This window comes from Natrix helvetica (assembly GCF_964273705.1).
Source record: "Natrix helvetica genome assembly, chromosome: Z".
NCBI lineage: Eukaryota > Metazoa > Chordata > Lepidosauria > Squamata > Natricidae > Natrix > Natrix helvetica.
The window spans coordinates 37753224-37775058 of NC_138554.1; the positions used below are offsets into that span (position 1 = coordinate 37753224).

Sequence of the window (21835 nt, forward strand, 5' to 3'; positions counted from 1 at the left end):
AATGCCTCCACCACCGCTCGTAGGTAGGATATTACTGCTAGCAACCTTTCCGCAAACCTTCACAGGAGTATTGGTTTTTCTTGGGAGAAATCACCAAGTAGCCAAGGCCAACTTACCTCAGTTCATAAACCTTGCTGGCTTGGCTTAGTTGTAATGGCAGACTTTTAAAACTGTTACAGTGCCCACAGAGGAATCAATACTATAGCTGGCAAAACTATGTTTAGGAAAATGGGAGGAATTGTATCCATAGCTTAGTTGTCACATTGCTCAGAAATACTTAAGTAATTAATCATAATGAGGACCAGAATAGGCCTTGAGAGTGAGCCCTGCCAAGAACTCTGGAGATCAAAAATATCAGTTACAGTGGATTTGGTAGTCAGGTCCTTTCTTCCCTAGGTCCTACAATTAACTGACCAGCTCCGTCATTTATGGAAGCAAAATTGACATTTTACATCCTCTACAAGTGTTTGCCAGGCTCTCAGCTGGGAAACTGAATTTGAGCCAATTCTCACACTGAAGAATGGTTGTCAGTTAAAAAGAAAAAGCTCCTTCTATTACTATTGTTTTTCTCAATGAATCCAAGGCATGGATGTCAAATTTGATCCCGTCACATTACATATTGCAATGTATCATGACTTTTTTTCCTTTGCAGAGCTTGGGTAGGCGTGGCCTGAGTCATGCATCTGGCCCTTGGGCTGCCAGTTTGACACTCCTGATCAAAAGGGAAACTTATATACAGTGGAGGGGTGTGATGGCTCAGAGGTTAAGATGCTGAGCTTGTGGCTGGAAAGCTGTCAGCCCAGGTTCAAAATCCAAGCTCCTTGTGAGTGGGTGAGCTCCCATCCACGCCCTAATTCCTGCCAGCTAGCAGTTTGAAAGCATGCAAATGCAAGTAGATAAATAGGTACCACTTCAGTGGGAAGGTAACAGCGCTCTGTGATGTGGTGTTGGCACATGACCACAGAAATGTCTTTGGACAATGCTGGCCCAATGGCCTTGAAATGGAGATGAGCACTGCCCTCTATCATCAGCAATAACTAGCAGAGTAAAATCTGCAGGGACTCCTTCACCTCTTTTACTAAATAAAAGTTATGTGGAGGTAATGATAAAAATACTGTATGAAATGTATGAGTCCAGTGTGTATGTGGAAATTTGATAGATAATCTATTGGGGGACTGGGAACAGAATTTCCCACAATGCTTTAAGGCAGCCTTTCAGAATCTGGCGTCCCTCAGTTCTCCTGCAGCTTTCCGCTAGCCTTGACTCCAATCCCACTGGGTCCTTGAAGCTCACTTTGGCATCAAGGACACCATATTTCAGCAATCCAAGTGGAAAGCAACTAAGGCAGAAAGAGATTTCTTACCTAGCAACACCTGGTATAGTCCCGAGTAGCGGCCTTGGAGAAGACGCAAACAGCCATGGTTGATGGAAAATATTGCATGGTTCTGAAGCTATTGCCAAACAGGGCTTAGGAGAAGGCAACTACCATGCGAGTGGGAGCAGCAAACTATGGGCCCCATCAAGTTCTTTAGAAACCAATTTGTGGCTCAGAGCCCTCTTCCTATGTATTGTGGGCAGAGATGAATTTCTCTTTTTCTTTTCATTGGGAAGAAATTTAAAGGGCAAAATGATGCTTTAATTGCCAGACTCAGAAAAACTATTTGCTTTGTTCCTTTCAGTGACATCAGATCACTGATCATGGACTCAAAGCAGGGATCAAAGTAAATCTATAAGCAGAAGGAATTAAAAGTCATAGTGCTTTAATTCACCAAATTTAGTAAAAACGGTCTGCTGTGTCTAATTTTCTCATTTCTGTCCTAGAACATGCACTCACCAATCTAAGCATTTACTACATTAAGAGCAGATGGAGTCAAGAACTAGTGTCAAACACCTTTCCCACACCAGCATGAGCAGTGTACTCTTATTCCTTCACCTAGAATGGTCATTCAAACAATTTTGCAGAATGCAAAATTTCCAACTAGGAAATACTATTAATACTATTACTACTACAACTACTGTTGTTATCATTATCATAATTTATTATCATTATTGATCATCGCACAGCCAGTCAGATGTTCAGACTGGGTTTGGCATTTTTGTCTATGTATCGAGTACTTATGAAGCACCTGGTATAGGCAAATGTGAATGTTTGACAGTGTTGCAGATGTTGTCACAGAATGGAAGCTGTTCCAAGTAAAGCTGCCTTCTGCAATTGACTGATGGCAAATTTGTCAATGCCTATGGTGTTCAAGTGGTGCTCCAGTTGTTTTGGGATTGCTCTCAAGGTGCCAATTATTATTGGTACTACCATTGCTTGTCTTTGCCATATCATTATTATATATTTTGTTCATTAAACATGAAACTCAGTTATTGAACATTCAAAAATGCATACAGATACCATTGACTCATGCTATTGGTTGATACGGGTTGATATTATCATTATTGTTATTTTTACATTTTATCTTTCCACTAGCAAAGGATTCAGTGCATTTCTCGCTCTAAGAAGACCTACCTTATGCTTGAAACTCATTGACTTTTATTATTACAACATATATTCTGATCTTCATGTTCTAACCATCCTTGATCCTAATTACTGCTCATAAAACTTGGGCTCTGTGTAATCTTCACTGTATCAAATGAAGAAACTTGCCAGATATAAATCCTAGTTAGAAAAGCCATTGTGATCTGACTATCAATCATCACTAGATAGCAGCAAAAAAGCACAGAAAAGCCCTTTCCCCTAATTGGTGATCATCTGGAATTTTGCAGGTCAAATCTGGTAACCCTACCGTAATATAGTATCCAGGTTGCTGCCCATAGCAGATTGGGAAGCTTAGTTTTCTCCATCTGCAATTACAAATGTGAGCTTGGCTCAGTCTCTTTCAATTATATCCACTTCACAATATTGTTACAAAAATGGAGAAGTAAGTAGGGTGGAGTGAGAAAATCCAGCAGGCTGGGCAACTTTCTGATTAAATGAAGATACATCAATATCCAGACTTGAAATGAAATAGTTAAGTGTTGCTTCCTTAATCTAGGAGCCAATAGTTAACCAATATTTCCAGCGAGAACTGTGATTATGCTGTTTAAATCCTTTGTTGTTTTTGCATCCTGGTTATTAGATTTTTGCCCTTGAAGCTGTATGATGGGAGGGGGGAAAGCCCTATAAAAATGCAAGAGAGAGGCAGATACACCACAATTGGAGGACAGCCCTAGAGACGCTATGAAGTTAATGCAGGTATGTACAAATGAGGCGGCAGGTAGCTGGGTCAATGATATTTCTTGCACATTAACATAATCTACTGAGGTTTCAGATCATGGTATGTTGCTTTGGCATAATAGGACATTGCAAAGAAGTTAATTGTTGGCTAATATTGGCTTCTCAGTGGTTAGGGACTACCTACGTGAAGAGTTGGTGGATTCACTTTAATCAGTCTAGGCATTGTTAAGTATACCGTAAATACAAGTCTTTACTAACAGGTTGAACAATTCTTTCCAACTCTCACATCCAACAAGTTTATGTTTGCTTTCTCTGAGTGCCTTCAGGATGAGATGAACACATTTAAAGTACAGGTTAGGAATTCTAAAGTTGTGATAAACACAATCAACATTGGGGAAAGTTTGCTTTACATGTTTGGGTGAAAAGAATTCTGTGGTGCTTCACTAGGCACTACTTAGCAAGCATGGACTGGGTATATGGACTCTTGAGGAAATACCTGCTTGAGACTATTGACAAAACAGATCTTTTTCAAAGGTTTCCATATCTTTCCAGATAAAAAGTATATTTTATGTTAAGTGTTTAGATTCATATATATTAATTCAATTATGTGGTATGAAAATTAAATGATTAAGGAAGGCCTAGTTGAGGAGGAGCACCCAACCCCCTCATAAATAGGCTGCAGCTACCTACACCCTCCCCCTTTCCTCCCCCTCCCTGATGCTCTCTCCTTGGAATAAGTATAGAAATACAATTCTGGCACCTTTGTCCATTTATTAAATAATTTTGGTAGTATTTTAAAAAATCAATTTAGCATCCAAGTGTTTTTCAGGTATATCAGTGATTAGTAAAACAGGTCACGATCTGTGGGCAGAGATTTGGGCAATTGGCAGTGATCAGAAACCTGGAAATGGTTACTATAAATAGTTAAAGAGAAATCAGCACAAATATTTGCATATTTAAATTAGATGCTAAATTTAGGAAGAACAGTGAATGAACTTTTGTGTGAAAACCTTGTAATCTATGCAGTTCAATATTTGTGCTGCCAAAAAATCCTGGGCTCAGAGATATTCTGTCTTATTTGTCTCTTATGGCTGTGACTCATAAACAATAGTAATAAAAGGCAGATCCAGCAGACCAGAAGACTACCTATTGAAGCTATAATAATTTATTAAATGTGCATGCTGCCCAACAATATCAATCCCATTTGCATAACATCCCTTAGATGTTCTAAACTATGTTCTGAAACAGATGCCAAAGCTATGAAATCTTTCTCATTTCTTCCCTCTTTTACATCCAGGCAAAGAATCAGTTGCTAGCAACATTCTTGTTCCTGGCTGCCACTCACTGTTCCATTCTCCAAAGTGGCATGGCTAGCAGCAATCAAGCCTGCCGCCCTGTCAATGCTACCATTGCAGCTGAGAAGGATGACTGCCCTGTCTGCATGGCCATCACCACTTCCATCTGTAGTGGTTACTGTAAGACCAAGGTGGGTATATGAGGGAGGAATCACCAACCAAACACCCTTGAGAAGTGTTAGGACAACATTCCTTGTCCCAAGGTAGCACAGATGACCATAATGCCTGGTGAGTTTATGTGCCTAGAAGACCCCTAAGATGAGAAAGCTATCCTCTATCCCAGCACCCTTTTAAGACTCAAGCCAACATAATGACTTGAAAAAAACCTGCAGTCATAGCTACACATTTCCCTAGAGGCTGCTACTGTTTGTTTCCTGCAGCCAGACATAATGGACAGATAAGATAAAGTTGCCAGGAAAGGGACTTTGGCCTTGGTTTACAGCCAATAGTTTTCCCCCCTTGGTGACTTTTGGAGAGAATTCTAAAATCTTGTAGATGTAGTTTATGTTTATTGAAACTGTTACTTTGGTTAATTTGACAAAATGCCTTTTTGGAGATACTCTGAGAGTTGACTTCAGTTGATGGGCACATGAATCCTGCATGGGGGTACTTAAACATTAGCCCAGAAAGGGGGTTGAAGGAGCTTGCTTTGCAGCTACCCACTCCTCAGTCTCCTAACCATTTGCGCCTTAACGTTAAGGGCATTGTAACCTTCATAAAATAGGGTGTTACTTGACTCAAGGAGATAACTGCTCTTCACTTGCTTGGCTACTACTGGGAGAGGGGATACAGACACCCCTGAACAGTAGATTTCCTGTTACATATTACAGCCTACCAGGCTTTGCAGTTCATCCTAGAACAGCAGGCAACTTCTTCCTATCAAGAGGCTTTGTGCAGCCTTAGTTTCCCAGACAGAAAATGTCATTGGAGAGCCTTAGTTCTTCATTATTTGCTTTTATCTGACCACTTTGCTGCCCAGTTTGCCATTACATCTTCCTACTATTCACCACAAAGGCAGTGAATGGCCTAACCAATTTCCCAGTTTTGATAGCTTTGAGAAGGGACCTCTGGAGGTTGCTGGTAACAGCATGTTTGTGGTAGTAGCAAGCCATATATACGCAAATAGGCAGGTAAGAGAAATTAGGCCAACACTAGGCAGAAGGGTGGCACCTGTGACATTTTTGGGTGCTGCCCCATGAAAAAGCCTGTCATGTCTAGCCAATCTCTCTGTCTTTTACAGGAAATGCTGTTGAAGCCTCTCTTCTCCTCCTTCAACCAAAAGGTCTGCATTTACAAAGAAGTACAATATGAGACTGTACTTCTGCAAGGCTGTCCTCCAGATGTTGATCCGTCTTTCATCTACCCTGTAGCTCTCAGTTGTCATTGTCACCTATGTAATATGGATTCCAGTGACTGTACTGTTCAGGGCATTGGGCCTGACTCCTGTAGCAACCAAAATCGCCTTGCCTGATAAAGAAGGGTGACTAATAAATGCCTGCTAGGCCAACAATAGTGCATATGCTTGTAGAAGTGCTTTATTGAATGTAACTGACATACTTCATTCCAGTCCTTGCATGTTCACTCCATCTATTTTCCCATCTTCTAACAGGATCATATATTAAAAGAACTCACTCTGATTATAATCTTATATTATCTCTGCTTCTGAGGATAAACTCTAAAATGAAATGTAGCATCCTGGACTTAAATTTTTACTTCTTCCCTATGAAAGCCTCTGTTGTAGAAAGCAATCCAAACCATTATGCATTTGGAAAGCTAATTTGAATACAATGTATCATCTTTTAATGACCCCATAATCCCTTGCAGGGTGGAGTCTGGGTAGCTGAAGAGCTAGTGTTTTAATAGCGAGATGCCCTTCCTGTCACAATGCAGAGTTTTGTTCAACAGATATATTCTCAGTGTGCCCAGAGAGAGAAATATCTGCCTCTACCTAGGATTGAACTCTCAGCCTCCTGATTATGAGGCGACACTTCTAGGCCACCACACCAGTCCTGAATTGGAATACAATGTATATGGGCTGCTATAATTTGGACAGTTGTAAATCAAAAGAAGGGTTGCTGTAGGGATTTATAAGGAAAGAAGTGATATTTGAATTAGGGTTCAAATCAGGGTTTGAACTCTTGCCTTCTGAGGAGAATGGAAGGTGCGGAAAGTGCACATTTCAAATGAGAGAGATTGAGGAAAAGAAACCCCTCATGCCTTTTTTCCTCTGATATACCTATTAAAATAACTCCTCCTTTGAAAGACGAGTGTCAAACTTGCCACATCATGTTGCCATCACATGGTGTATCATGACATTTTTTCCCTTGGCTGAGCTGGGATGGGTGTGGCCTGTACATGACGGTTCTGGCCTGTGGGTCACCAGTTTGACACCTATGCTTTAGATCAGTGGTGGGCAACCCGCGGCTCGGGAGCCACATGCGGCTCTTTACACCTTTTAATGTGGCTCTTCTGTGTGCCGGGTGCTCGCTCCCCTCCCTCCTCTCGGGCTTCGGAGGGAAGCTTCTGCAAAAGCCCGGGCGAGTGACAACCAATTTTGGTCCTATGACTGCAGAATGCTGCAAAATACCATAAATGCAGGCCAGTTGTTGAGTGTTTCAAATGTGATTGGAACACTCAACAAGGTGACCACAGTGTGTGTGTGTGTGTGTGTGTGTGTGAGAGAGAGTGAGAAAGACAGACAGAGAGAGGAACAGAGAGAGGGAGTGAGGGAGGGAATCAGAGAGAGACTGACAGACAGACAGACACACACACACACACACAGAGACAGAGAGGGGGAGGGTGGGAGAGACAGATAGACAGACAGAGAGACACACACAGAGTGAGTGATTAAGTGAATGAGTGAGAGACAGACACACCCACATACACAGAGTGACAGAGAGAGAGGAAGGGAGGGGAGAGACACAGAGGGAGAGACAGAGACAGACACACACACACACAGAGTGAGTGAGAGACAGACAGACACACACACACACAGAGTGACAGAGATGGGGGAGGGAGGGAGAGAGAGACAAAGAGCCAGAGAGAGAGAGAAAGAAAAAGAAAAAAAGAAAGAAAGTGGGAGAGAGAGATGAAATTAAAAACAACAACATACAAACCTGACTTACTCAAACTATCCAAGGAAATGCAAGGCCAATGTTCACATTAGTGGTTGTGACTTTGTCAGTCAATGTCAGGATGTAATTTTCTCTACATTGTAAGGCAAATTTTATGGAATTTAACGTTATCGATAAATAATATCGTTCTAAAGTTTTTGTTTTATTAGTTGTGTTATTTGTATCCTCCCGACCTATGTGGATACTTGCATGCAGAATATTCTCAATAAAAACTTATTGAAACTAAAAACAGTGTACCATCCTATGTATTTTCGGTTTTAAAAATGTGGCTCTCAAAGTAAATTTCAATCGTGGTTTTGGCGAGATTTGGCTCAGTTGAAAAAAAAGGTTGCCCACCACTGCTTTAGATCATTAGATATATGCTCTTTGAGTGATATTGGATCTCTCCAATATCTCACAACATACCTCACAATAGGATCACTTTTACTTTCTCTCTCCTTTCATTCAATTATCTTTCCATACCAAAATTAATTGAAAACCACCAAGGAACTTGGGAAGCTGGACTGAACTCTTAGTGTGCTCTACAACACAGCAGAACTGGGTGACATTCCAAAATTGCAGCAGATGGAGTGAGAAACAGAATGAATCTCAGGAAAGACCAACATCAATGAAAGTGTGTAATATTTCTTAACAGAGGAACAAAAAAAATTACAAATGAGAAAAAAAGAATATTCTCTGGAAAGGAAGCATCTTCCCAGTTTACAGAGATGATTTCAGCACTGGGTGACATTGGAGGAGTATCCTCCTGCGTCCTCAGATGAGGTCTCTGAGGATGTCATCCTCCATGATGCTGGGGGCAGGAACTTGCTGCAGGCCTGGTTGAGAAACAGGCCCCCGGGGACCAGGGTTCATTAACATTTGACCTGGGAGAGAAAGGACAACACCAAGGGGCTTTAGAACAGCAGTGAAGAAACTTTGGTTACAGGATTAGCTATAGTGCTCTGCTTAGTTTTATATCCACTGGGGCATTCTGAACAAATGCTTTACCCAAAAGGGAAGCCTAATAAAAGATTGGTGCCTTTGTTTCTCTTCCATCCCCAGAAATAGCTAATGTATTGTTCCCCTTAGTCAATGAATCCCTCTTAAGATAGCCAGATCATCAGGAAATAGCATCATCACAGCTCTTACCTTATTATACATTACTATATTTCACATCTATTGCCCATGTTCTATAGATAATAACCTGCTCAACTAGATAGTGACATATGCTCCTGTCAAGCCTATCTCCCCCACCTCTGCAAATTAATGTGCCTTGATGAAAGAAATAGCTCCTTTCACCAAAAGCAAAAATCCTATCCCAACTCTCAGCAGCTTGCAGCTGTTTCTGGGATGGGAGTAGCAGTTTTTGTTTTTGGTCAATTCAGACCAAGCTTGCCCATACCTTGCAATTGTGGCCGTGGTGCCATCTGGGCTGGCCACTGCTGCCCAGGAGCTTGGTGCATGAGAGGCTGTCCTGGAAGCTGGAGCTGTTGCTGCCCAGGAGGCTGATGCCCAAGAGTCTGCCCCATGGGCTGGTGTGGTAACATTCCTGAAGACCCTTGTTGTAGGTGGTGAAGGGGCTGCTGGGATTGAGGGACTCCAGCTTGGGGCTGTGTATAAAAGAAGAGGGGGAAGCATAGCATTCTTTTTGGACTATTACAAGTGCCAGTTAAGCTAAGCAAAGCAATGCAGCTACTTCTCTTTGCTCTTAGAAACAAAGGAGTTGCGGTGCTCTACTATTTCAGCAAACTTCTTCAGTTTTAAAAAGTGGAAAAGAATGGGGGGGGGGCTCGCGGAGAGCAAAAGATAGCACTCACCGGTTGTTGGCTTAGAAGAAGACTTCGGAGCTGAGGGTTGGCTCCTGGGTTTTGGGGCCTAAGCATGGCCCCTCCTTGGGTCGCCTGTGGCCCAGCCTGGGGGGGACCCTGTACTTGTGGAGGTTGATTGGTAGGTGGGGCAGCTGGCTGAGGTTGCTGCACTCGGAGCTGCAACTATGAAAAGGAGAAGAAATATTTCATTGCTTGCAAGAATCTACAAAGCAATTGATTATTTCCCATAAATCTGGAGACCAATGCAAAGGTATTGTAGGTAACCCCCCAAAAATATGGGGTTAGTGCTAAAAAGAATGTGACTTTTTGACAGGGATTTGCTGATCTCACTATATGGCGTGCAGCTGAAAGACTTCTGCAGTGACCAAATAATTTAAAGACACAAAGAAATCTTGCCTGAAGGCCTGTTAAATAAGGGAAAGTCATTTCAAGCCAAAATAATATTTGGGAGAAAAATGAACCACAATAGGAACATATTTGTGTTCTTCATCAATAGACTGAAAAAAAGAATATGAAAAGCCAGGCAAGCATTAGGCAACTCCAACCAAAATGTTGTTTTCCTTTAGGGTGATGTGGTATATGTTATGCTTGAAGGCCATCTTTCTAATTACAGTGTAGTGAAAAATACATTAAATTTGTTTAATAGTTAAATGACATTCTTTTTTAAACAACATCCTTCCCACTTATCATCTTAAATTTAGTTTGTTGGCAACATTTGGCAGGGTATGGGAGTCTATGTGCAAGGTCCCGAGGTCTTAGCTTGTGTACCACTCATTTATGAAATGAGACTATTGAATTAACCCAGAGATAAATTTTCTTAGCCTCCATGCTCTTTCCATCCAGAGCACCATTTTATAGGATCAAAGAAGTGGAGCTGCAAGAAAATAATGATTCAAAGATGGGATGAATCCACTTGGAAAAAATACAGCAGCTTCCACTTCCACAAGGGACTCACCAAACCTTGTTGCCGTTCTTCCATGATTCCCACCTGAGGCATACCGGGGCTCACCTGTTGCCCACCCATCTGTAAAAAGATAAAAGGAGGAGTGACCGGTGAGGCAAGGAGACAGTTAATGCAGTTCTAAGCTGGGACATGATGCCAAGATCATGTAGCTCTCTTCTGCCTTGTGTGACTGCTGCCCAAAGGCAGTCAGGGCAAAATCTACTCTGCTTAATGCCTTACCTGCTGCTGGACTCCTGGAGTTACTGGCAAAGTGCCAGGCTGCTTTGTCAGGAAGGGTTGTGTGTTGGGTGTGGACCCCATGGGTTGAGAACCCCCCATCTGCTATAAAGAGAGATGAAGAAGAAATAAATTACAGCCTTCTGGAGTTAACTCTAGCATTACACAATGCCAGTGTTAAATGTTCCGTAGTCCAAAATATTTGGAATGTACTCCCATAGAGAAGCACAAATAAAACATTTTGTACAAATACAAAATGAATTAAAAGAATTAAAGGAATTAAAAGTAAAACTAATTAAAGGAATTAAAACTAAAGGTGCTATATGCTTAGAAATGGCACAGCTTTATTTTATTACCAAGCAAAAAATACTGTAAGAAATGTATTAAATGAAACTTGTGAAATGTGGTAAATTTTTCAACACACCCAGAAGTAATTTTCAGTTATAAAATTTCCCTTCTGTTTTTTTTTCATTACATAGTATTCCAAGGCAGAAATTTGATATAGAATAGCTGAATATCAATAGATCTTATCTTCCAGTTTATTAACAAATTATGTACCCAAAATATACTAACTAGAAGTACAGAGAAGCCTATAATTTTGGAGACAAAACTGGTATTTCTCTTAGGGAACACACCTGAGGTAGCTCTAGAATTCAACAGATTCGGTCTGCTGAAAAGCTTGAACATACAGCTGAGGGGGGGGGGGGGAATAAGACCAAGAGAATCAGCTACTGACCTTTTGCTGCTGAACTTGTTTATGATTAGTGATGACTTGGCGGATCCCGTTGACAAAACCACTCTGGTCATACGGAATGAGCCCCATGAAGATTTTCTTCTTGGAGGAGTAGAGCAGCATCAGCACTCGCACCTCACAAGGCGTTGTGTGAGGGAAATGGACACAGCCTGCCTGCTCATGTGACAAAAAAAGTACAACGGCTAAAGGGTGGCGGTTTCTGAGAAATGTCCTTCCAAGATGAAATCTTTTGCGCTTTGTTATTTACATTGGTATGCTGTATTGCTCTTCTCTCAGGGATCACAAAGTCATTTAATATCAGAAAAAAATATAAAAGTGAAGAAGAAAATTAAAAAAAAAACTACATTGGCCCAAACTAAATACATCAGGAAAAACAAAAAAACACAGATGAGTAGGTATATTAATGCAAGTTATAAAACTGAACTACTAATGAATCCTCAAAATCAGGGACCTCTATAATAATGTCACCTAAACTGAGAACATCCTCACTAATCACTCCACTTCTTCAATACTACCATTAAAGGATCTCTTTTAGCAATCTTGACAGAATAAGAAGCCCCACTGATATGTCAGTAAGATCATGATTTACTAGTTATAATTCCAGGATTTATACTATCCTGATCAAGTGAATTCAATTCTGGAATTTATAACATGGCAGGCAAGTAACTTCATCAACATGCTAAGACATTCTCCATTAAAATCACTTTCTAAAAAGTGTCAGTAATACCATGTTTCCCAAAAATTAACGCCCTCCCCCAATAAGCATCCTGGACAACCCCCCCCCCTCCAGCCAGGCAGAGCACCACTCACCAACCTAGTGATATCCCTAAGGCGCAAAGCTACAGGAGCCAGGGGGAGGGGGGGCAAAGGCGCTCACATTGCTTGATGCCTTTGGGATACCGCTAGGTTGGTGGGTGGCGCTGTGCCCAGCTGGATCAGGGGGTTGCTGGGCAGCTGCTCTCACGAGCAGCGGCCCAGCAATGCTCCTTTCCAGCCGGGCACAGCGCCACTCACCGACCCACTAATATCCCAAAGGCGCTAAGCCACGTGGTGATCTGCCCGGCTGGAAAGAGAGGTTGCGCTATCACTTGTTTTAGCTCCAGCTCGCGTGCCTCCCAGCCTCACCATGCCCAGCTCTCCCTGTAGAGCTGGGCCAGGGTGACGCTGCTGCCCCCTCTGCCACCGCCGCCATGCTCCGAGCATAACCGACTTCCAAACTCCGGAGATCCGCTGCCGATTCTTCCGGCAGCGGCTGCTCTGGGATTATGCTCTATGGTTGTGAGTTGGCTGCTGGAAGACTCTGGTGGACAGAATCTTCCCGCAGCCAGCCCACAACCATAGAGTAGTCCCAGAGCGGCCGCTGCCGAAAGACTCGGCAGCGGATCTCCGGAGTTTGGAAGCCGGTTATGCTCGGAGCATGGTGGCAGTGGCAGCAGGGCGGCGGCAGTGGCCTGGCCCAGCTCTACAGGGAGAGCTGGGCATGGTGAGGCTGGGAGGCACGCGTGCTGGAGGCAGAACAAGTGCTCGCACAACCTCTTTCCAGCGAGGCAGAGCGCCATGCGGCTTAACGCCTTTGGGATATTATTGGGTCGGTGAGTGGCACTCTGCCCGGCTGGAAAGGGGGGTTGCCGGGCAGCTGCTCATGAACATGGTCACCTCATGGCGGCTTTGTTGCACTGCTGCGACAGCGCAACACAGCCGTTTGCCCCTGAAGCTGTGCCCGGCTCTTCGGGTGCCCGCTCGCAAGAGAGCAGCCACCCAGCAACCCCAAACCAATAAGACCCCCCCCCCAATAATAAGGCCCAAGCAAACTTTGGGTGGGTCAAAAGAAAATAAGACCCTGTCTTATTTTTGGGGAAACACAGTATTAGAAATTTTATGTACTGGAGTACCAGTATACACAGTTATATGTATCCTTTGACTATTGTATCAGTTTACTCATCAGGCAGCTTTCCAAACTGGAAAGAAAACAGGGTGCCTTAAATTGTCCATCATGACTAAGCCTCAACTGGAAGCCTCTAATTCTTCAACTTAGTTGAATATCTTTTAACCATGTCCACATCCCAGCAATTGTAGAATCTTACAAATCCATTGCCCATGATGCGATACAGTCCCTTGAGGGATTCCAAGTCCTTATTGGTGAAATGGAATTGCACCATGCGAGAATTGCGGAACAGGTGACCCAGAGTTGTCTGTGAAGAAGGAATGGATTAATTCAGGTGGAACAAAATCTTTGTATATTCCAAGCCATGCTAATTTGTCAATAATTTCAATTAAGACAAATTTTTGGGAAATCCAGCGATGCTAAAAAATAAAGCTGAAGGACAAAAACTATCCTATAATACAACTTCTATAGACTTACTGTAAAAATATAAGAACTTACCATATTTTTCGGAGTATAAGACACACCTTTTCCCCCCTAAAAGAGGGTGAAAATTTGGGTGTGTCTTATACACCGAATGTAGTCCCACCCACCCTTTGGCCTCTGCCTCTCAGCAATTTACCTCTTTGCAGCAAAAGGGGCTTGAGAAGGCTTCAATAAGCTATAGCAATTCCTGCAGCCTCACAGCTGATGATCGGGAGAAATTGAAAGTGAAACTAGCTGTTTGCTCCACATGGCAAATTGGTGGGAAGCAAATTTTTTTTCTTGTGCTAATCAGGCTGTTTGCTGCAAGGAGGTAAGTCAGCAATGGCGAACCTTTTTTGGCTCACGTGCCACAAGTGGGAGGAGCGAAGGGGGGTCGTGTGCGGGCGTGCCGCACCCATAATGCAATGCATGACACCCCCCCCAGTGCGCATGCACGCACAACAGGCACGACCACCCCCCATTTTTACATGCTTTTTTCACCCTCCCCAGGCTCCAGAGGCTTTATAGGAGCCTGGGGAGGGCGAAAAGAGCCTCCCCCGCCCCCCCAGAAGTCCTCTGGAGCCTTCGGAATGCTTAAAATGACCCTCCGAGCAAACCTCCGGTTTGCTCGGAGGGTCATTTTAAGCGTTCCGAAGGCTTCAGGGATGGTCTGGAGGCTTCCCTGACGCCTTCGGAGCGTTTAAAACGACCCGCCGAGAAAACCGGAAGTCACTTCCGGTTTGCTCGGAGGGTCATTTTAAGCGCTCCGAAGGCTTCAGGGACCCTCCGGAGGCTTCCCTGACACCTTCGGAACACTTAAAACAACCCTCCGAGCAAACCAGAAGTCATTTCCGGTTTGCTCGGAGGGTCATTTTAAGTGTTCCGAAGGCTTTAGGGAAGCCTCCAGACGGTCCCTGAAGCCTCCAGAGGGGCGGGAGAGGCTCTTTTCGCCCTCCCCAGGCTCCCATAAAGCCTCTGGAGCCTGGGGAGGGTGAAAAAATGGCTTTTAAAAACGGTGAACTCAGCTGGCCAGTGCCTCGGCTGCCCTGACAAATGGCTCCGCGGGCCACCTGTGGCACGCGTGCCATAGGTTCGCCATCATGAGGTAAGTCAACAACTATAAATGCCTATAGAATGTTCAAATTATTTTTTAAAGACTGTACTTATTTTTTAAAGACGGCTTTATTATTATTCTAGACAACTTAACACAAAAGACTTTTTAAAATAAATGCTTGATCTGAAGAGGCCCAGTGCTATTGTTTTTAAAAGTGCTATTCTTTTAAATAGCAGAGAATAACTATACTTCCAGAAAGCACATTTTAACAGCGTCTATACAAGTATAGTCTGAAATATAACACTACAAACAGTGTATATTGTCTGTACTGTTTATTGCAAGGAGGCAAATTGCTGTGAGGCAGAGGCAGATAATTTTCCCTTGTTTTCCTCCCCAAAATCTAGGTGTGTCTTATACTTTGGAGCATCTTATACTCTGAAAAATATGGTATATATAATAATACAAGAGACAGGCTAGAAGTTTCAGACACCTCCACCAACTTAACAATATACCCCTTTTTTCTTTATACATAAGACTTACAGAAGAAAAGCCTGCCCACTCGAGTGTGCCGTCTGTCATGCCCATAGAAGCAGACCATCTTTCACTGTTTAATCCTTATAAAAATTGTTCAGCATGGCAAGGCTGTTCCCATACCCATAGTTACAACTAAGATCACTATAACAACAAGAATAGCATGCCCAATAAAGGGCATAAATCAGATTTGTCAGAACCAGCCTCAATATTACCATAAATCTTAAGAACTAGCCTCTTTATTCAAATGCCCCTCAGGTCATCTACAAAGCTAAGTTTAATATCAATGTTTCTTTGCTGTTCTTAATAATGAAAGGAAAGGCACTAGAATAAAGACTCGTGGGATGAGAGTAAGATTTTAACTTCATCCAGCAAACTGGACAGGGAAGATTAAGTGAGACCGAAAGAGGGTGAATTTAGACCAGCGTTTATCAACCTTGACAACTTTAGGATATGCAGGTTTCAACTCCCAGAATTCCCATTATCGTAGCTGACTAGGAAATTATGGGAGTTGAAGTCTGCATATTTTAAAGTTGCTAAGGTTGAGGAACATCGATTTACACTTGTCTCCACACTGATCCCTGTAGATGAGTGTGTACAGATCAAAGTTCTAACCAGTGCCACTATATTTATTAGGTAGCTCTTAAACCATTTTGGCAATATCAGGGTGCCACTCATTCTGCAAAATGTTGCACATGCTTGTGAAGTGTTAGTTCACACTTTGCCTTCAGAAATCCCATACATTTCACTTACCAAGAGCTGTTGGGGAATTAACTGCATAATGAGCTTCTGGGGCCACTGCTCAGCTTTCCTGCAAGAGAGCAAGGAGAGGAGAGTCAGCTGTGCATTTCTCATCCCACCTCTGATGATATTGTTATTATCTAACAAATATAAACAATTGAAAATACAATTTTCAAAACGTTAATGTACTCTAGATATTGTATTCACATATTGCTTTTAACAGTTGTTACATGCTTCACTTTTATTGGTTAGTTTATCAACAAATATTTATGAAAGATAAGATTAAAAAAAAATTCTAAGGACTACACAGGATTGCCTGGGGAGAATATAACCAGGGTCAGAAATAATATTTCCAAAATAGTATCATATAAAAAGTGTCTTAGTCTGCAGAGGAACAAAAAAATTATTTGTTCCTTATAGCGGACAGGTAGCTCAGATGTGCTTAAGAGCTGAGGAACAGTGACATGCAGTCAGGTGAGGCAAGTGAGGCAGAGCCTCACCACTCTCATCATGAAAAAACAAAAACAAAAGGAAAAAGCTGAGCTAGTTGCTGCCTCACCGTGGATGACTCTGCTTAACCTCACTGGTGCTCTCCCTCCCCAAGAGTAGTGACTTCCTCCCCAGGCCCCCATTCATTTCTCTCTCTCTCACACACACAGCTGGATAAAACTATATAAAAATCTAGCCCAGCTTCACTCATTACAAGTTTGAAAAGGCAACGTGGCTCCACCTGCAATCAAACTACACTTGGGGAGGGAGAGCACAACCGAGCACTGAGGAGACCACAGGAGGAGGCAGGAAGCCAGGCAAAGAGCCATGATGTAGTACACACACTTCCCCCAGCCTCTTTCTTTTGGAAGGCTCGGATCGGCTCCCCTCCAGCTTCTCTGCCTCTCCTCTCACCCCAGCCTGCCAGCAGGAGGTGGTGGGTGGGCTTTATTGTGTTCCAGGCATTTCCCACCCAGACAGCAGGCTGCATTTGCAATGGTGGAGGTGTTTGGGAAAGGCAGCAGGGGAATGGGGGGGGGGGGGATGGCAGAGGAGCTGCTTTCAAGCCACTGGAAAAGATATTCAATCCAACTTTTGTGTGTGTGGGGGTTTGTTTGAGAGTGAGTGAGAGAGGGAAGGGGTAGGAGAGATAGTCCAATCCAACTTCTGTGTGTGTGTGTGTGTGTGTGTGTGTGTGTGTGTGTGTTTGAGAGAGGGGGAGAGAGGGAGGAAGGAGGGGAAGGAGAAGAAAAAGAAAAAGAAAGAAGGAGCAAAGAAGAAAAACAAATGCTGTCGCTTTAAATTGGAACTGAGCATGCCTGGCTGTGGAATTCTGGGAGTTGAAGTCCACAAGTCTAAAAATATTTGAAACTCAGCACTGTGTCAGTGCCTCACCAGTCATAAACCTCACCGCACATCACTGCTGAGGAATGATGATTGTGTCTTAGTGAGAAGCGACTCGGGTAAATGAGGAAATTGGACAGAGTATCACGGAGAAGGACATGACTGACTGAAACACTGATGACACTGAATACTGCAACATTTTGTTACACATCTAACTTGTTTCATCTATTTTAATCACCGCCTATTAAAACATTCAAAACTATGTACAACTAAAAGTAATAATTTTCACAAATTTGGAAGCAATTAAAAACCAAAGTAGGAAATACAATAGCAAGGAGCATTTACACTATGTATTCACCATGTAATAGCAACTTCAAGATGAGTCAATGTCAGTTTTCAAAATCCCCCAACCAAAGCCTAGTTTAAAACACTGGCCTAAAGATTCCTGGGTGGGAAATCAGCATCTCGCCATGGTTTAATCTGAGATATAGTTGGAAGGTTCTTTAGAGGAGGAGGGTTCACAGATATAATCACCACAAAAGTTCTACTCCAGATTAGTTGTAAGATTTCTAGGTTTTTTTTCTCAAGAGGGAGGGGGAACAGAACTTGCTCCGGAATTCCTAACTTTTGAAAGTTAGTTTCACTCCCTTTGTTAGTTCCATTCAGACCCTGTATTCACAAAAGAACTTATAAATTAAAAAGATAGCCTGTGGCTGGAAGAAAACTATCCAAATAGACAAGGATGGCGATGTATTAGGATTGACTACTTCCTACTCATTGCACTCTGATATATTTTTCTGTGTTCTTCCATCATAAATCCTCCAAAATTCAGCTTGTTTCTATCAGTATCAGGACATCAGTTTTGATTCCATCTCCCTGCTCTCAAATAAGAAACAATGTGTCTTTTTTCTGTTAAATGATCCAGAGGCACTCACAAGTTCTCTCCTTGATTGACATACACCTGGCAAGGCAGGGAACGCGTGAGCTTAGTATTGGAATCCACAGAAGTTGGCTTCGGCTTCTAGGAAAAGAGGGTGGGATACATGGTCAAAATGCATCAGGGTAAGGAGCTCCTATGAATCTTTCTTCTTACTCTTCCACAATTCAGCTCTCACCTCCTGCCATTCCAGCACCCCACTCCATGCCATTACTTTGTTTGGGATAGATTGCTGGGGTGCTCCAATTTGTGCCTGTGTTGGCTGAGTCACATTCATACTGTTGGGAGGCACACCACTAGTCTGGGTAGAGGAAGAAGAGACACACAAAAGTCAGTTGGCAAGCCAGTCACATCCTGAAGGAAAAAATTGTAAGATTTATGTGTCTGCCTCCCACTGCCGAAACTATCAGGACCCATATGTACCATGGCTGATGCGCCAGGTTGTGGGGAGGCTTGCACAGGTGGCTGAACCAGCATGCCAGAGCCTGTGGTTACTGTGGAGACCAGACTAGACTGAGACGAGGCAGGGAGCTTTTGAGTCAGAGCAGGAACGGAGCCTGTTGGAAGGTTCTGCGTAGGAGGTTGACTGAAAGCTGGTTGCATGGTATTCAATGAAGAGACTGTTCAGAAGAAAGAAAGAAAAACGTGGATGTGTAACTCACTACCCATAATCATCACCACTTCTGATACTTTTTTGTCCTCTGTTCTAATATCCTTCCCAACTCCAAGCCTAAACTTTGAAAGCACTGCTTTCAGCCCCAAATCCTGGGACACACATAGGGACTCACAGCGGGTTCCTAGACCAGTCTTTTGGTTCTTGGCAGCTTCCACCGCAGACTGAGCAGCTGCCTGGGCCGCAGTAAGAGTAGTGGGTTGTGTAACCTAAACCAGAAAGAAACAATCAGGAAAGGAAAGGAAAGGTCCCAACCCATTTGTTACCTGAGGGCAAAGGATGTACCTGATATGGCTGAGAAACTTGTGGCAGAACCTGTGGTTGTGCCGGAGGGAGTGGAGGAGGAACTGGGGGAGGCTGGGATACAGGTTGTTTGGGCTGCAGGTTGTTATTGGTTGCTCCTCCTCCTCCTACTGCATGCAGAGAAGAGAGGTTGACATTAAGTATACACAATAAGTAATATACAGGATTTGCAAGAGATATTATTCATCATCAAAAGGGCACACATCCCCTACTGCCAATTACATCTTGTTCATACACATACACAAATACAAACATGTGAAGGGGATGAAACTCCACAAACCTTATTTCTATCATGCTCCCCTGCATTATGGAACATTCCATCCCCTATGGTTCAAGAAGGAAACTTATTGACTGCTTAATGTTTTTTTAAAAGTTTTTTTTTTAGACAAACATAAAACATACAAACATAAAACACACAAAATAAAAATCCTTCTCCAATTACTTACAGTGCGTCAATTGGTTACAAAACTTTTTTGCTTTCTCACAATAGTCTTCACTTGCAATTTACAGGAAAACTCCTATCATCATTCTAATATGTATGTATACAATTGTTATGGTTATTGAGCATTCATTTGACTATAGCTATTATTACATCCTTTTTATGTAAAGTATTCTAAATTTAAGATAAATTTATATGATGGCATTTACATCATCCTGAAATCATCCAATAGTATTACATATTTATATTCTATTCTATATAGAATTATTTATCATTTATAACAGAATTTTTAAACATCCTCTCCATAGTCCTCACTTAGAATTTATATAAAATTTCATATTATCAATCTAGTGTGTATATATATAAATATATATATACACACTAGATTGATAATATATATATATTTATATTTATCATTATTGATCATTTATTTAGCTATAACTATTATTACTTTATTTTATACATAATCCTCTAATTTTAACTAAGTTTAACGTAATTTTTATTCTAACATTTCATTTCTTCATCCTGTATCCTTCCAGTAGTAGTGCAGTCCTATATCTCTTGCCATTTGTGGCATTTGTATAATAAGTCTTGTGTGGACTTCTCTTGGCACCTTGTTGTTCCTTGCGCATCTTATAAAGACTCGAAACCCTCCATCTGCTCCTTCCATCTGCTTGCCTTTAGTTATCACTGGTGCTTCTGCCAAAATTTCTTTCATTGTTTCTGCCAAATTTTTTCCCTTCTCTTCTTCCATGTTTTGAGATTTGAGATAGGGTTCCAGTTCGTTAATCTCTCCTTTCAACATTCCACTCCTGTCATTTCCAACCACGCTTGATTTACTTTCAATATCAGCAATTTTCTTATCACTTTGTTCATATTTTTCTTCAATATTTTGAACTCTTATCTTCAAATTTCATCATCATTTTATAAATATTCTCAACTCTTCCCTCTATTTTTTCTGTTTTTTGTTTATGTTCTCCATCCTCTTTTCAATGTTTTTTGTACTTATTTGTACTTTTTGAATTTCAATCATTTGCAATGTTAATTCTTTTTCTTCTTCATGTTGCACCATTCTTCCAGGTTATAAACACTGCCACTAACACATCCAAAGCTTTTTTGTTAAGTTTCAAACAAGTTCACTATAATCTTTCAAGTCAAGGTTTTCTCTTCACTCCAATCCAGCTATTGATAGTACTCCAGAAGAGCACCTGTATAAACAATTCGTACTCTTCCCCTATCAGGAGCCTTGAAGTATTATATATGAATCGAATGTTCAAAAGAAATAAAAAAAACGCAATGTTTCCAAGCCTCCAGCCTCTAGATGGCAGTGTTGCTTCTTTTTCCTCTGCCTCTACCCCCTCTTTAAATTCCAGGCTTAAGAAAATTAAGTGCTTAAAAACTAACAATCCAGCTGAGCGTTGTAAAAAAAGAAGAAAGAAAATCATAATCCAAAAATATGAAAAAAGAGGAAAAATAGAAGAAGAGGGAAAAAAGAAACCAGTCCAATTTAAAAAGTAAGAGGCATTTGTAAAAATTCCATCCATAAGAAAAAAAAGCAAAATTTAAAAAAGGTAACACACCAAGTTTAATACAGAATCAATTCGCCGCTTACTCTCTTCTATCTTCAATTTTAATTTTACTCTAAGTCTTTTTGAGTGTTCTCTTCTCTAATAGTAAAATTTATCTCACCATTTCAATACACTCTCTCTCCTGCTTTTCTTCCATGGCTGTCCCGCCTTCTGCAGTTTCAATAGCTGCTTCTCATTGTTGCCGGAAAAAAGAGCTTCTCCTGGATCAATCAGGGACTTTGCAATGTCCCTGAGATCAGCAGGATGTGCCCTTCTCTATCACCATCTCTACGGGAAGGTTTAGGTCCAAATGGACTGTCCAGCAGCAGAGATATCGACAGCAATCCTGGAGCTCCAAGATTGAATGTCGTGTCGTAGCGACATCAGCCCCACCCTCCCCTCTTGACTGTTTAATCTTGAGCAGATGTTGAACTAGAAGACCTCCAAGGTCCCTTCCAA

General features: G+C 42.0%; 2 protein-coding genes across 3 annotated transcripts in view; one reads left to right on the forward strand and one right to left on the reverse strand.

Annotated features, from left to right (window-relative positions):
- The first annotated feature begins 3052 nt into the window (after window positions 1-3052).
- LOC309381375 (lutropin subunit beta-like) lies at window positions 3053-6087 on the forward strand. Its single transcript, XM_081932304.1, has 3 exons — window positions 3053-3238; window positions 4518-4706; window positions 5816-6087. The coding sequence occupies exons 1-3, from the start codon at window positions 3224-3226 to the stop codon at window positions 6044-6046; spliced, it is 435 nt and encodes a 144-aa protein (XP_081788430.1). The 5' UTR covers window positions 3053-3223; the 3' UTR covers window positions 6047-6087.
- A 2226-nt stretch (window positions 6088-8313) lies between these two features.
- Window positions 8314-21835, reverse strand: part of MED25 (mediator complex subunit 25) — a 28809-nt gene continuing 15287 nt past the window's right edge. Inside the window, exons 8-20 of one of the 2 annotated variants that reach the window (XM_081932303.1) lie at window positions 19352-19479; window positions 19182-19275; window positions 18817-19013; window positions 18572-18694; window positions 18392-18477; window positions 16137-16194; window positions 13536-13643; window positions 11434-11607; window positions 10701-10802; window positions 10473-10541; window positions 9506-9679; window positions 9091-9298; window positions 8314-8572 (exon numbers count right to left, since the gene is read on the reverse strand). In XM_081932303.1, the coding sequence (XP_081788429.1) occupies window positions 8463-8572; window positions 9091-9298; window positions 9506-9679; window positions 10473-10541; window positions 10701-10802; window positions 11434-11607; window positions 13536-13643; window positions 16137-16194; window positions 18392-18477; window positions 18572-18694; window positions 18817-19013; window positions 19182-19275; window positions 19352-19479 (1631 nt within the window). In that variant the 3' untranslated portion in view covers window positions 8314-8462. The remainder of the gene's footprint in view (window positions 8573-9090; window positions 9299-9505; window positions 9680-10472; window positions 10542-10700; window positions 10803-11433; window positions 11608-13535; window positions 13644-16136; window positions 16195-18391; window positions 18478-18571; window positions 18695-18816; window positions 19014-19181; window positions 19276-19351; window positions 19480-21835) is intronic. The other variant, XM_081932302.1, reaches the window with a different exon arrangement.